The sequence below is a fragment of the Oreochromis niloticus genome, linkage group LG7 (genome assembly GCF_001858045.2).
Source record: "Oreochromis niloticus isolate F11D_XX linkage group LG7, O_niloticus_UMD_NMBU, whole genome shotgun sequence".
NCBI lineage: Eukaryota > Metazoa > Chordata > Actinopteri > Cichliformes > Cichlidae > Oreochromis > Oreochromis niloticus.
This window is the reverse complement of record NC_031972.2, coordinates 60,370,894-60,384,726: the sequence shown is the minus strand read 5'-3', so window position 1 is coordinate 60,384,726 and position 13,833 is coordinate 60,370,894. Positions and strand designations below refer to the sequence as shown.

The 13,833-nt window shown below is 40.1% G+C and overlaps 1 protein-coding gene across 3 annotated transcripts in view; it reads right to left on the bottom strand.

The window, feature by feature from the left end:
• Positions 1–7,113: 7,113 nt before the first annotated feature.
• Positions 7,114–13,833, bottom strand: part of slc41a2a (solute carrier family 41 member 2a) — a 33,597-nt gene continuing 26,877 nt past the window's right edge. For all 3 annotated transcript variants that reach the window (XM_005471065.4, XM_005471066.4, XM_019361868.2), the window contains 3 exons: positions 10,177–10,308; positions 9,950–10,098; positions 7,114–9,860 (listed from right to left, as the gene is read on the bottom strand). In XM_005471065.4, coding sequence (XP_005471122.1) covers positions 9,684–9,860; positions 9,950–10,098; positions 10,177–10,308 — 458 coding nt within the window. In that variant the 3' untranslated portion in view covers positions 7,114–9,683. The remainder of the gene's footprint in view (positions 9,861–9,949; positions 10,099–10,176; positions 10,309–13,833) is intronic.

Here is a 13,833-nt window from a genome sequence, read left to right as displayed (position 1 = left end):
CAAACTTTTTACAGTGTGTACCACCTGATAAAATGTCAAGCTCTCCCATGTACCACTATGAAAGCATGAAACTCATAAATCTTACAACACAAAATTAGTATCTGCAGTAAAGATTTTTTCATACATTGTATACATTCTACCACAGGCAAAGTTGCCTCCATTTTATAGTTTTTTATTAACATTTTGTAATAATTTATTTTGTTTTAGGAGTGTTTTTTATGTATCTGTATTATATTATACATACAAATTAAAAGATAAGATAAGATAAGATGGCCTTTATTAGTCCCACAGGTGGGAAATTTGTTTTGTTACAGCAAAAGTGCAAAGTTATGTAGCAGAAATTAGAAAACACTGGAATGCAATAAAATACAATAAAATAAAATAAAATACTATATACAATAGAATAAAATAGAAATACAAATACTATATACAACTGAGTAGGAAAATACAAAAACACAACTTCGTCAGAAGAAGAATTGCACGTATAGCAGTCTTATTGCACATGTGTGGGTTTGTGTGTTTGATCAGCTGCAAAAGTCTTTATTGTAGAGTCTGACAGCAGTGGGGAGGAAAGACCTGCGAAATCTCTCCGTCCCACACCGTGGGTGCCGCAGTCTCCCACTGAAGGAGCTGCTCAGTGCCTTCACAGTCTCATGCATGGGGTGGGAGATGTTGTCCAACAGGGATGACAGCTTAGCCACCATTCTCCTGTCACTCACCACCTCCACTGGGTCCAGAGGGCATCCTAGAACAGAGCTGGCCCTTCGGATCAGCCTGTTCAGTCTCTTCCTGTCCCCAGCAGAGATGCTGCCCCCCCAGCAGACCACACCATAAAAGATGGCTGAGGCCACCACAGAGTCATAGAAGGTCTTCAGGAGTGGGCCCTCCACTCCAAACGACCTGAGTCTCCGAAGCAGGTACAGCCTGCTCTGCCCTTTCCTGTAGAGGGCGTCTGAGTTATGAGTCCAGTCCAGTTTGTTGTTCAGATGAACACCAAGGTACCTGTAGCTGTCCACAGCCTCGATGTCCATACCTTGGATGTTCAGTGGTTGCAGTGGAGGATGTTTGTGCCTGCGGAAGTCTACCACCAGCTCCTTGGTTTTACTGGCGTTGATCTGGAGGTAGTTCAGCTGGCACCAGTCCACAAAGTCCTGAGTCAGTCCTCTGTACTCCTTGTCGTCCCCATCAGTGATCAGGCCGACTATTGCAGAGTCATCAGAGAACTTCTGCAGGAAGCACTGGGTGGAGTTGTGGGAGAAGTCTGCAGTGTAGATGGTGAAGAGGAACGGAGCCAGAACCGTTCCCTGTGGGGCCCCCGTACTGCAGACGACCCTGTCCGACACACAGCCCTGAGTCCTCACATACTGTGGTCGGTCGGTGAGGTAGTCCAAAATCCAGGTAGTGAGGTGATGGTCCACTCCAGAGTTCTCCAGCTTGTCCTTCAGAATCGAGGGAAGAATGGTGTTGAAGGCACTGGAGAAATCAAAGAACATGATTCTCACAGTGCTCCCAGCGGTCTCCAGGTGAGCGAGGGAACGATGTAGGAGGTGAATGATGGCATCATCCGCTCCAATGCCAGGCTGATAGGCAAACTGAAGTGGGTCCAGTGATGAGCTCACAAGGCGCCGAAGCTGAGCCAGGACCAGCCGCTCCAGGGTCTTCATCAGGTGGGATGTCAGAGCCACCGGCCTGTAGCTGTTGAGGTCCTTGGGGCGTGAAGTCTTTGGCACTGGAACAACACAGGAGGTTTTCCAGAGCTGTGGGACTCTTCCCAGCCTCAGGCTCAGGTTGAAGAGGTGCTCCATCACACCACACAGTTGGTCCGCGCAGGACCTGACGACCCTCGAGCTGATGCCATCTGGACCCGCTGCCTTCTTGGCTTTAATCCTCCTCAGTTCCCTCCTAACCTGGGTGGTTGAGAGAGACAGGCTGGAGCCTTGTGTTGAGTGTGTATTGGATGCTGTTGTTGGGGGTGGGGAGGAGTGAGCAGGGTGAATAGAGGAGGTGTGAAGTGTCTGAGGTGTCAGAGGTGGAACAGCAGCAGTGGGGGTGGGTGAGTCTGCAGCCGATGTTGGAGACTGCCTCATGGCTGAATCAAATCTGTTGAAGAAATGATTCAGTTCATTTGCCCACCTCACATCCCTCCCAGGCAGAGAGTTCTGATGTTTGTGGCCTGAGATGGTTCTGAGGCCTCTCCAGACTTCACCAACATTGTTTTGCTGAAGCTGGTTCTCCATCTTCTGCCTGTAGCTGTCCTTCCCATTCCTTATCAGTCCCCTAAGCTCTCTCTGCACCCTTTTCAACTCCTCTTTGTCTCTGGATTTGAAGGCCCTCCTCTTCTGCTTGAGGACAGCTTTAATTTCTGAAGTAATCCAGGGTTTGTTGTTGGAGAAACACCGTACAGTCCTGGTAGGTACGGTGTTATCCACACAGAAATTAATATAGTCAGTAATGCATGTAGTAAGGCTGTCGATGTCCTCTCCGTGGTCGTCACAGATCACCTCCCACACAGTCGACTCAAAACAATCCTTAAGAGCCTCCTCGCTCTCCTCCGACCATCTCTGCACTGTGCGGGTGGCTGGTGGCTCCCTGCGCACTAAGGGCTCATACACAGGGACAAGGTGCACCAGGTTGTGATCAGATCTGCCTAGGGGAGGGAGAGGTGATGAACTGTATGCCTCTTCTGCATTGGCATACAGTAAGTCCAGTGTTTTATTGTCTCTGGTTGGGCAGGTCACATACTGGGTGAAGGTGGGCAGTGTGGAGTCCAGTGAGGCATGATTGAAGTCCCCTGATATTATGAGAAGGGCTCTCGGAGATTGTGTTTGCAGTCTGCTGACCACAGAGTGGAGAGAGTCACAGGCTGCATCCGCGTTGGCCGAGGGGGGGACATACGCTGTTATCGCGATAACATGCGAGAATTCCCGGGGCAGGTAGTATGGACGCATGCTAACGGCTAACAGCTCAATGTCTCTGCTGCAGAGTTGTTCTTTTACAGTGATGTGCCCAGGGTTACACCATCTGTCATTCACAAACACTGCCAGTCCCCCTCCTTTCCTCTTACCGCTCTCTCTTGTCCTGTCCGCTCGCAGCATCTGGAATCCCGGTAGTGTCACGCTCGTGTCCGGAGTTAGCGGTGTTAGCCACGACTCCGTTAGCATCATGATGCTACATTGCCGGTACTCCCTCTGTGACCAGGTTAGCGACGTTAGCTCATCCATCTTATTGGGCAAAGATCGTACATTTCCAATAATTACAGAAGGAAGAGATGGTCGATAACGTCTCCTTCTCGGGCGACGGCGCTCCTTCCCAGCACGACACCCCCGTCTTTTCTTCCTCAGTTCACTGGGAATGTCGAGTCTGTCCGCCGGCAGTACCGCTGCGGGACGCAGCGCTAACAGCTGATCCCTACTGTAAACAAAGGATCCCTGCTCTGGGTCCCCAGACACGGGTGAAAAAAATAGAAAAAAACTAAGAAAAACAACCAGAACTAGCACAAAACGGTAGAACATGGTTGCAGAGTCTAATTACTAATACGTTAGTTATAAAAATTACTAGAAGAAAAAAGATAAGAAGGAAAGAAACTCAGAATGAGCAGAGCTGCTGTAACAGGCTGCCGCACACGGGGGGGCGCCGGAAGTGAATATCTCTGTCCAAAAAATGCACTCAGTTTACTTTTTACTCACTATGAGCATCATTCATTATTTTCCCCCAGTAATTAAGGTTAGGATATGTATTTTTTTTTTATTCCAATCCATTCTTCTTTTGCAGCATTTAAATAACCTTTATCAGATTTGATGGTTTTGTTACAGACTTTTTAAAAAAGTGTTTTGTTTTTCTTTCACAAATGTGGGGATTAAATTGTGTTAAAATGTACAAAAGAGTGATTTCATGTAATTTTCTTTCTTATTCTCATTTAAAATATCTAGTTTTTAATAAATAATTATCTGAATCTTACACCCAAAGTTTTAATCAGATGTAAAATGTATAGAAATCCATTACTGTATATAATAACTATTAAGTCTAATATATCCTAGTAAGCTATAGTACTTTTTCCTTTGGGAAGGTACCATCTGTGCAGTCTGCAATTCTGTTAAAGTAAGATGTTGAATCTATTTAATTATTGTGGAAAAATAATTGATTTCTGTGTATTTATTTTTTTTTTTTACATGTGCAGTAAATTAAAGTTGATTACGTCGATTAAGCATCATGAGTTGGAGGGTGGGGGGGGTGGTTCCCTATTTTTTTTTTGCTGGCAGTTTGCAACCCTATTAGTTAGGTTGCTTAATATTTCCGCTCAGTACTCTTTAAAATACCAGAATAGGGAGGATGGAGTAGGTTTAAGGTTATTAGATTTATCAGTGTTGCTGAACTATCAAATATTTTGGGTGCAGTGTATTTTTTGCATACAGGTATAACAGAATAGCTTTAGTGTTTTTTCTTTAAACTTGAGTATGAAGTTATACAAAATGCAGCAAGATATTTAAAAAAACAGTTTTATTGATTTAGAAAAAAAACTATATCGGATTCATATCGGTATCAGCAGATATCCAAATTTATGATATCGGTATCGGACATAAAAAAGTGGTATCGTGCCATCTCTACTTTTAACCTATAAAGGCGGTTTATGTAGGGGAGAGCATGATTGTCGTGATTTATGATATATTTAGTGACTTTCCACAATAATTAGTTAATACAACTAAACGCACCTTTCAGCTTTTCATGCATTTTGAAACTGTTTTTGTTTTTCTAGAAACCGAAACGTAAATGTGTCTAAGCTCCTCACAATATCTAATTCTCCAGAGAATCTCATTTTTTCAAGCACTACCCAGAGCTCGTGGCCAAAGGGACAAAGCAAATGAATTCAAGAGCTTCTGGGTTAGCTCTTCCCTCACCACATCAGACTGGTACAGTGTCCACATCACTGCAGAAACTACACAAATCTGTCAATCACCTACACTCTCCCCTTACGCAAAAGTTATACAGGGACTGTACAGCGACTAACAAGAGCTAAACACACACTGCAGCCACTTGTAGCACACAGATTTGCCTCATGCTCTCCTCAGGGAGAAATAGACAGTTGCTGCATCTTGATGCATGCTCAATCATCCAGGTAAAGAAATCCCAAAAAGCTGATTCTGTTCATCTGGACGTAGCGTTTTTTTCAATGGAAGAAACATTTCATCAGTTTCTTCATCAATATTATGCAAATTGTCCTGACCATTGGTCAACAACCACTCATCAAACACCATGGTCTTTGATGAGTGGTTGTTGACCAATGGCCAGTGACCAGTCGCCATGAGTACAGTTCACAGAGAGTTGGGGAATGGTTGAAATCACATCATTGTAAGATGGTGATTTGCAGCCGTTTAGAGAGTTTTTCCCTTTTCATGCAAATGGCCCTCTGGTTTGAGCAGGGACTCAAGGAGGCCGTTTACATGAAAATGAAGAAAACATCTCTGAATCGAGGAGGAGGACTAAGGGTCCATCTTTTAACATCTTACAAAGGCTCATTACAGATTGAACAAAAACTGCAAATGCAGAACCAGGGAGTGAAAAATTAACCACAACCTTGCTACTTCCACAAGAATAATAGCAGGGGATATCCAGAGGGGATAATAGCAGCCAGGTGCTGCTAATAAAATCAGCTTGATTAAGTGATTGTCAACAAGTGTGTTGTTGTAGTTTGCTGGTCTGGAGAATTCAAATGGGTTAAGCAAAAATTTGAAAAGTTCTAAGGCCATTTCCAAACAATTTGAAGTTTGTCATTCTACTGTAAGAAAGATTATTCTCATGTGGAAAATAGTAGTTGCCATTTTTATCAAGAGTGAGCATGCTTGTAAATTCTTCCCAAGATCAGACAGAGCAATGCTCAGAGAAACTACAAAAAACCGAGAGCTGCATCTTAGAAGTTTCAGCCCTCATTATCATGTTAAAGATCATAACATTAAAATTAGCAAAAGGCTTAACTGTTGTGTCGATGTTTTGAGAGTGTGGCCAGGAAAAAGCCTCTTTTCTAAAAGATTTTTCTTTGAACAATGTTGAGTCAAAAATTGTGAAATGTTGTTCACTTCTTAAATTAAATGGAAAAAAAAATACCACGTGAGAAGAGAAGAGTTTGTAGCTGATCAGTCTATTGAACTTCTACAAATAGTCAAAATCAAAAATCACATCTTTCATTTGAGGTTTCATTTACTTAATGTCCCAATATGCAGAATATTAAAATTTCACATATTCTTCTGCATGCTTTCGATGGGTGAAAGACACACACAGGCGGCAAGATGCATATTCAAAATCCCAACAATTTTGAAGCTACTGTATATGCAAGATGCTGTAAGCCTAAAAAATCTTTGATGAGCAGTGTGAAACCACCTCATCTTTATTGTTGTGGTTATTTCCAGCTTGCTCCATATTCTGATTAACCAAATGCATAGATCACTTTTTAGGTGTTAAAGATGCAGCAGCCCTGCCCCCAGACAGGTCAGCAAATGCTGTCTCTGCTCAACCATAAATTCCCCTAAACCCTGCCCCCAAACACATGTGCTGAGCAATAAAAAGCTTTCTGGTGCAGTCTGAAGAAGGTTTCAGTGTAGTGGGGGCATTGCAACTTTAAACTGAGTTAAACACTGGAATAATGCCTTAAACAGTTTAATTCCACCAAGACCCAAGAATGACCTCCATGTTTAAACTTAGTGACAGGATGGATATGAAACATGCAGAGGAAGAACCCATCCCTCGGCCCAATAAGCTGGTTGTCAGTTTGATTTGTAACAGAATTTGGGAGGGCTGCAGAAAAGCTACAATAAGAAAGTTGAGTGAAGAGACTATGTTTTCCTCTTCTTTTGGAGACATCATCATATTCTTAAATGCATGTAGAAATATATATTATGAGACATTTTCTCCCATAGTTTGTTATAACCTCAAAATGAATACTGTCCCTCCCACACGCACGCACACACCTATAAAATGCAGAACTATATCTTTCTATGTCATAAATCTGTAGCCAAACCAGAGGTCGGGGGAAATAGTGCCTTTGTCTTACTTAAAATTATGTTTTAAAGACTAAAATAATACTATTTTTATGATCAACAATATATTAAAATTACACACTGGTTTTAAAGCTTTGATTTTTTTATTTAACATTTGTGATTTCATTGCAAAATAAAATCACAAATTGTTCTGCTGGTCAGGCGAGACATAATGAAGTATGTCTTGATAACACTCCTTGCGTCCACTACTGATGTGGTGAACACTTTTAAGTAATGTGTACAGAAGTACAGAAATGGCAACACAGGAAATAAAAAAAAGCATGGCTGCAGGAATTGTTGTATAAGAGAATAACAGAAGAGCAAAATTCGGAGGAACATCACACTCACAGCCGGACATGACTTAACTTGCAGTAATATAAATCTTATAAAGGAAATATATACTCAAAAGTTCATGTGTTTGCAATAGTACAAGATCAAACCAAGATATAATATCTTAGTTTGATCTAAATTTAACAGACTTAGTTTATTTCTAATGTATCTTAAAGATGGCTGTGCGGAATAACCAACAAGTATTTTGTGCTTTAAGATACTAGAAATCTACATTCAGAGAATTAAAAAAACCTTTAGGTTGATTTCTTACTATAATAATTGTGACATTTTTGTTCTTTTGTGGATAGCAGCCACTGAGCTCAGACATCAAGCAGACTGTGGCTGGATTCATTTGTGCTGGTAAGGCAAGTAATAATGAAAGGAAAAGGTTTGCAGGTTTGTGAGACGTTCATAGCTTGAGAGGTGTGTGGGTGTGATTTGTGTTTATGTTTTAAAAATTTCTCATGAACATTATTTTTTTGCCTTAAAATATTATGAAGGATGCTTGTCTTTGTCATCTTGTGCTTACTATCATTAATCATCATGTCTCAATTTAATGCTATAATTTCTTCATGCTTTTGAGCACATAATAGCCGTGTGCAGCTTTCATAGATATTATAGATAAACATACTTGGAAGCAAGCAGGAAACAGTGATAGAAACATTTTATTTTGTGACTGCAGAGTCATCAAAGGTCAAATTATACTTTTCTGAGAGCCAAATTTGATGTCAGTGCATACCAGACCCAATAGATCCTGGTTTTAAGGTGCCTTCACACTGTGCAGTTTCAGCAGTTTGTTGCATCATTGTAAGCCACAATGTGTGACATGGATCAATAAATTTTGGTGAGAAGTCAAGATTAATGCATAAAGATTGTATAATGATAACACAGACTCACGTAAGTATGTTAATGATAACAGCTGCAGGACACTTCATACAAATAAGGCTTCTGGTGCAAGAGCTCAGCTAGATTTTATTCTTTTTTTGAAATCCCAAATATTTTTTTTCCCACCCTTTACTTAAATCTGTTACATTTGAGTTTGATTTGTTTGGGGCTTTTTGCACAAATCCAGGGAACCAATTGATCAGTGCTAATTTTACTCTCCAGTTAGTTAGTCAGCTGACATAAGTCACTTTAAAAATCACAATAATCAAATTCTGGCATGTTAAATTTCTTTCTTTCTTTTTAACACAGTGTGCTTTGAACCCGGCTTTGTCCAAAAAATTTAAAAGCATCCCATTTTTGAACATCACACATTTGACTTCAACCTTTAGGTGAGCAATCCAGACTCAGAGGGAAAACTGTGGAGGGACTTTTCCCAGATATGGTGCCAAATTTCATAAATTTTGCTCATACAGTTCTTGGGGCTGCCGTGAACTCCACTGGTAGACAAAGAAAGACTAAGAAGAATTTGTATAAGATTCAGTAGCTTCATTACTAGAGCCCCCAGCAGGTTGCAAAAACAGACAGAAAGTGTCAAGTGCTGTAAACTTCCTGAATGGATTCCAGATGTGTTTTCTTGTCCTATTCACAACTTTGAAGGAAGGTATGAGGATGGCATTTTGGCAGTCAGTTCTCCCTCCCCCTACACTTTAGTGAGTCTACACCCATTTTTTTCATTAGGTTTACAGATGCTACATAGTACGTTATTGTGTTGTTGCTAAGCTGGACTGTTTTGCCTTTTCTGTGTTCATTCATCAGCCTTTCTGTTATTATGATCTGAAACAGAAAGATAAGAGCCACAGTAGCTGGTTTCTACCACTGAATGTACTTTTTCAGAGATAGCAAAGTTACAATGTAGCAAAGCTACACTGAATACAAATTTGCAACATTATAAAAAAGATTTAAAATGCAATACATCTGAATAGGGCTGCACATAATGTTTCATTGCATTGTTCATTTCTGTACTAAGAGAAATTACAGGAATAAAAAATCTCAGTCAGATTTCGGGTATTTAGAAATCATATTTTGACAACACACACAGACAGAGAGAAAGAAGCACAAGATGAAAAAAATTGCACTCTCGCGGTCATGGTTTGTCTGTTTTTGTGACATCCTGACTTTGTAAGTACATGGTGATTTGCAGTGGATTAGACAGACACAAAGATGTGAAATGTGCAAGAATTAAGTATTAAGAGTATTTGTAGGTGTGTTAAAACACAAGGTGTGTTTCTTGTGTTTTAAATAAACACCTTAAAGCAGAAAACTGTGTTACTTGTTCATAAAGGTGAAGGCACATTTGTGTGTTGCAAATCTTCAGTATTACTTGCATTTTGCCTTTTAAAATTATAAGCACTATAAGAGTTTTGTTTTCTCATTTTGAATCTACACACTGCCTGAATCACCAATGCACCACAGCATGAGAAAAGCAATTGAAAGTAGAGCAGTCCCTAGAAGATCTCCGAGGGCTGTAAGGTAAGGTATTGAGTAACTGTCAGGGTCTTTACCCCTCCTCCACAGACAGTGAACCAAACAGTCAGCCATGCAGAGCAGGATTAACACCTACGAAACAAAGAATGAGACATAAGATCACTGCAGACTAGGTTGCTCTATGCAAAGAGAAATAGCCTATCAGTGCACATCTGACTTACCTGAATCAAAGACGCAAACAAGAAGGCGATGGTGAAGAGAGGACTTGGCAAAGTGTGGCCTCCTTTGATCAGGTGAATAGCATGTAAGAAGATCAACTGACCAGGGATCACCAGGAGAAGCAAAATCTTAGCAGATCGATGGTTTGCTCCTGCCCAACAAAGGTGAACGTCAGATTGTGTTGGCAATCTGTGTTTATTATGTAAATTGTTTCAAATTTGATTTTTACCTGAACCAAAGAATGTGTGCCAAGGGTTGGAACAGCTCTGTCGACCCACAGGAAGCTCCCCCGGTGAGTGTTTCAAATGCAGATGAGTTGAAATACGACTAGACTGTATGGAAACAAGATTTCCTCCAACACCTCGTGAGAAAAGAAAAGGAGCATTTAAGCCAGCTTTTGTGCAAGCAAAGAATAAAGAATATGAACAAAAAAGGATGACATTCAACTGGTGACTAACCTAACCTATATTGTGTGCTGTGACAAAAGAGGGAAATTGTGCCACCATTAGCATAAAAGTCAAAAACTTTGTTTCCAAGAATTGTACTGTCCCAAAATCAGAATTCTGATCATGTTTCAGAGCTACAAATACTTAAAATGTGACACATTAACATTTGCACCACAAGCTTCCTAAGAGAAAAACACGAAATGCTACTTTGCTGAAGGGAAAGTTGGAAATGGTTCAGTGAGTGTTGAGCATTTAATGGGTATATCCACAGTGACCTTTGACCTACTTTGGTCTGAAATGTTTCATGTGGGAAGTAAAAATCCTCATTAATATTTTGACCAGTGTTTAATTTCATGAGAAATATTATGTGTGAAAAGTATCATAATTATTTACTCCACTATTTTCAGTTAATGTGTGTATTAAAATACATGTGTACAACTCAGTTAGACCAAAGGACAGTTGACTTGTCAAAAAAATTCTAAAACACTGGAATATCACATATATAGTACTAATAGATCATTTATTTTACACCACATGTATTTGTCTCACAACACAGAACGCTTTGAGAACTTTTTGAGCTTGAGTGATCAGTATCTATCTAACACGAAGACTCTGTGTGGGTGTTGATGTTGTACTTAGACTCCACATGCAGCTTGGGAAATGGATAGTACCCACGCTGCTCAAGGTCTTTCTCATGGCAGAGGGATGGGCTGAATGGTTGCGATACACAAGGCCATGTGGCCTCATAAAAGATTTATCAGAGACAGATCCACATTGGAGATGGGAAATATGGAGAGAACAGTGAAGTATCTGCTCCAAAGGTTGATTCTGTTCATCTGGACGTAGCGTTTTCAGTGGGAGAAAGATTTTGTCACTCGTCCAAGTGACTTCTTCAGTCTCAGCTGACTCCAGGTTTCTCCAATCTTATAAACAGTACATTGCATAATGACTGAATCTAGCACCACTGAAGGAACAATGGGCTGGGAGGTCAGTTCCTTCATCATAATTATGCAAATTCTCATGACCATTGATCAACAATCACTGATCAATGGCCATGAGTCCCATTCACAGAGAGTTGGGGAATTGGCTGCAATGACGGCATTGTAAGATGGTGTAAGATGTACCCTTAGGCCCCCTCCTCGACTCAGAGATGGTCTTTCCCTTTTCACATAAATGCCTTCCTTGACTCCGCGCTCAAACCACCGTTCCTCCCTGTCCAGGATGTGTACATCCTCATCACTGAAAGAGTGTCCACTGGCCTGTAGGTGTAAATAAACTGCAGAGTCCTGGCCTGACGAGGTGGCTCTTCTGTGTTGTGCCATCCGCTTCGCTAGAGGTTGTTTGGTTTCCCCGATATATAAATCCTGGCAATCCTCCTGGCACTTAACAGCGTACACTATGTCACTCAGTTTGTGTCGGGGGACCCGATCCTTGGGGTGGACCGATTTTTGGCGCAGTGTTTTGGGTTTTAAAAGCCACAAAGACACGGATTAATTTACCTTGATGATTGAGAATGCATTAAGATGTAAAGTATCAGATTTTCTGAACATCTGTCAGGGCAAGGAAATCACAGATTGGGCAACCTTGGTAGAAGCCGTGGAGCTGCTGATGTTGCTGGTCCGTCTATTGATTTTGTTCAAGTCTATTTGGTACAGCTTATTGGTCCAGGAGTTCTTTTTGTTTATTTTGTCAACACATTATTGAAATCATATTTCAGTAAATTATTTTCATGATTAAATTAGCATTTTTTTTTAATTCAGTTTAGAGAATACAATTAGGTCTTCAGCTTCAGTTATTGACACAATGTGAGACATAGGACTGCTGTCTAATCTCACATATGCCAGAAGTGGTCATAAAATGATTTCAATCTTCCATTAAGTTAAGCCACTTATCTACAAGTAGAACACTGCACTGTGCTTCATCATAAATACTGATGAATAAGATAAAAAATAAATAAACTTCATAGCAATGGAAATACAAGTGTTTTCTAATAGTGTTCCCTAAATCTAGGGAGGAGCAAACCTAACAAAACTTAAAAGAAAGAAACAAATGAATAAACAAAGAAGCAAAGAAATATGAAAAGAATCAGAGTGATTATGCATATAAAAGTGGAAAAGCATCGGCCCTTGCACAGAATTCTAAAGAACTTCACACATTTGTGGTGTCAAAGACTTGTTGCCTACAACAAGTAGGGACAATGCATATTCATGTATTCATTCAAGCAACTCAAAGAAGTCCAGACGCTTTTCTTTGCAAACTCCTTTGACTACGATGACCTGGATGACTGAGAACCTTCACAGACATATTCATGTATTCATGTTTTGAAAAGCAAATTGCTTTTAAGATAAAAGATCCCAGTTGTAGGATTGACTATGCGAATAACAGCTAAAGCAGAGAAGTCTTCCCCAGATCGCTCTCTGATTATCAGATTCTTATCTAGGTCTTCACACTTTCAGATCTTTAATAGGCCTTAAAGTGTGACGACAAGATAGTCCCAGCTGTGAGTGTGCAGTCCTTTTGAAATTTAAAACACAGTCAGAGCATCTGTGTAGACAGTGAGGTGTGTTCGCAAGATAGCTTCATCACTGGGATCTGAGTAAACACTAGGTTTTTGCATCTTTTTTAAATGCTACTTTTATCCATTGCTATTGGTTGATAGAGTTTATTAAAAAAATATTGATGTGTCTTTCAATAATGACATATAAAGTATCTTAATCTTAATCTTAGAGGGAATGGATGTCAGCTGGTCATGTGAGACATGGTTTATCCAACATTTTATAGATCTTGATCATTTTGTTTAAAGGTGCAAGTTGCAGTGCAGTTTAAACATTTGGATCCCTTTGCAGGATTTGACTTAACCAATAGCTTGGGCCAAGAGCTTTGGTTAAGTTCCAGGTCACTTTGTTAATTGTCTAGACTAAACCTACAGTTGTAGTCGGAAGTTTACATACATTCATCGGGGGTCTTTCAACTCTCTTTTTCCAGGGTGGTATGATTTTACACCAAACATCTGTAATGTATTTAAAAACAAGAATTAAGTGCACAGGTTTGAACTTATTTTGGATTTTCCCTAATCCAGCGGTCCCCAACCCCTGGGGACCACTTTATCATTTTTTATCGTTATTTTTTAATTGTTTTTATTGTTAACTTGGTTTCCCTTGGTCTTTTCCCGTGTGGTATGAATAAATCTTCTTGTTTTATTTTGTTGTATTAATCCGTGACACCTTAAAGGCCAGTCCTTGAAAATGTGGTCGGACAGGCCTGTGGCGCAACTTTACTTTACTTTATTTAACATTGTAAAAATGTATTTTAGTGACTCTATCAACTAATGGAAAGGGATAAAAGTGGCCTTTTAAGAAGACACAAAAATAGTAACAAAAAGAACTATAAAAACTAGCAATTAAAAAAAACTACATACAAACAAAAGGAAGAAATACAAA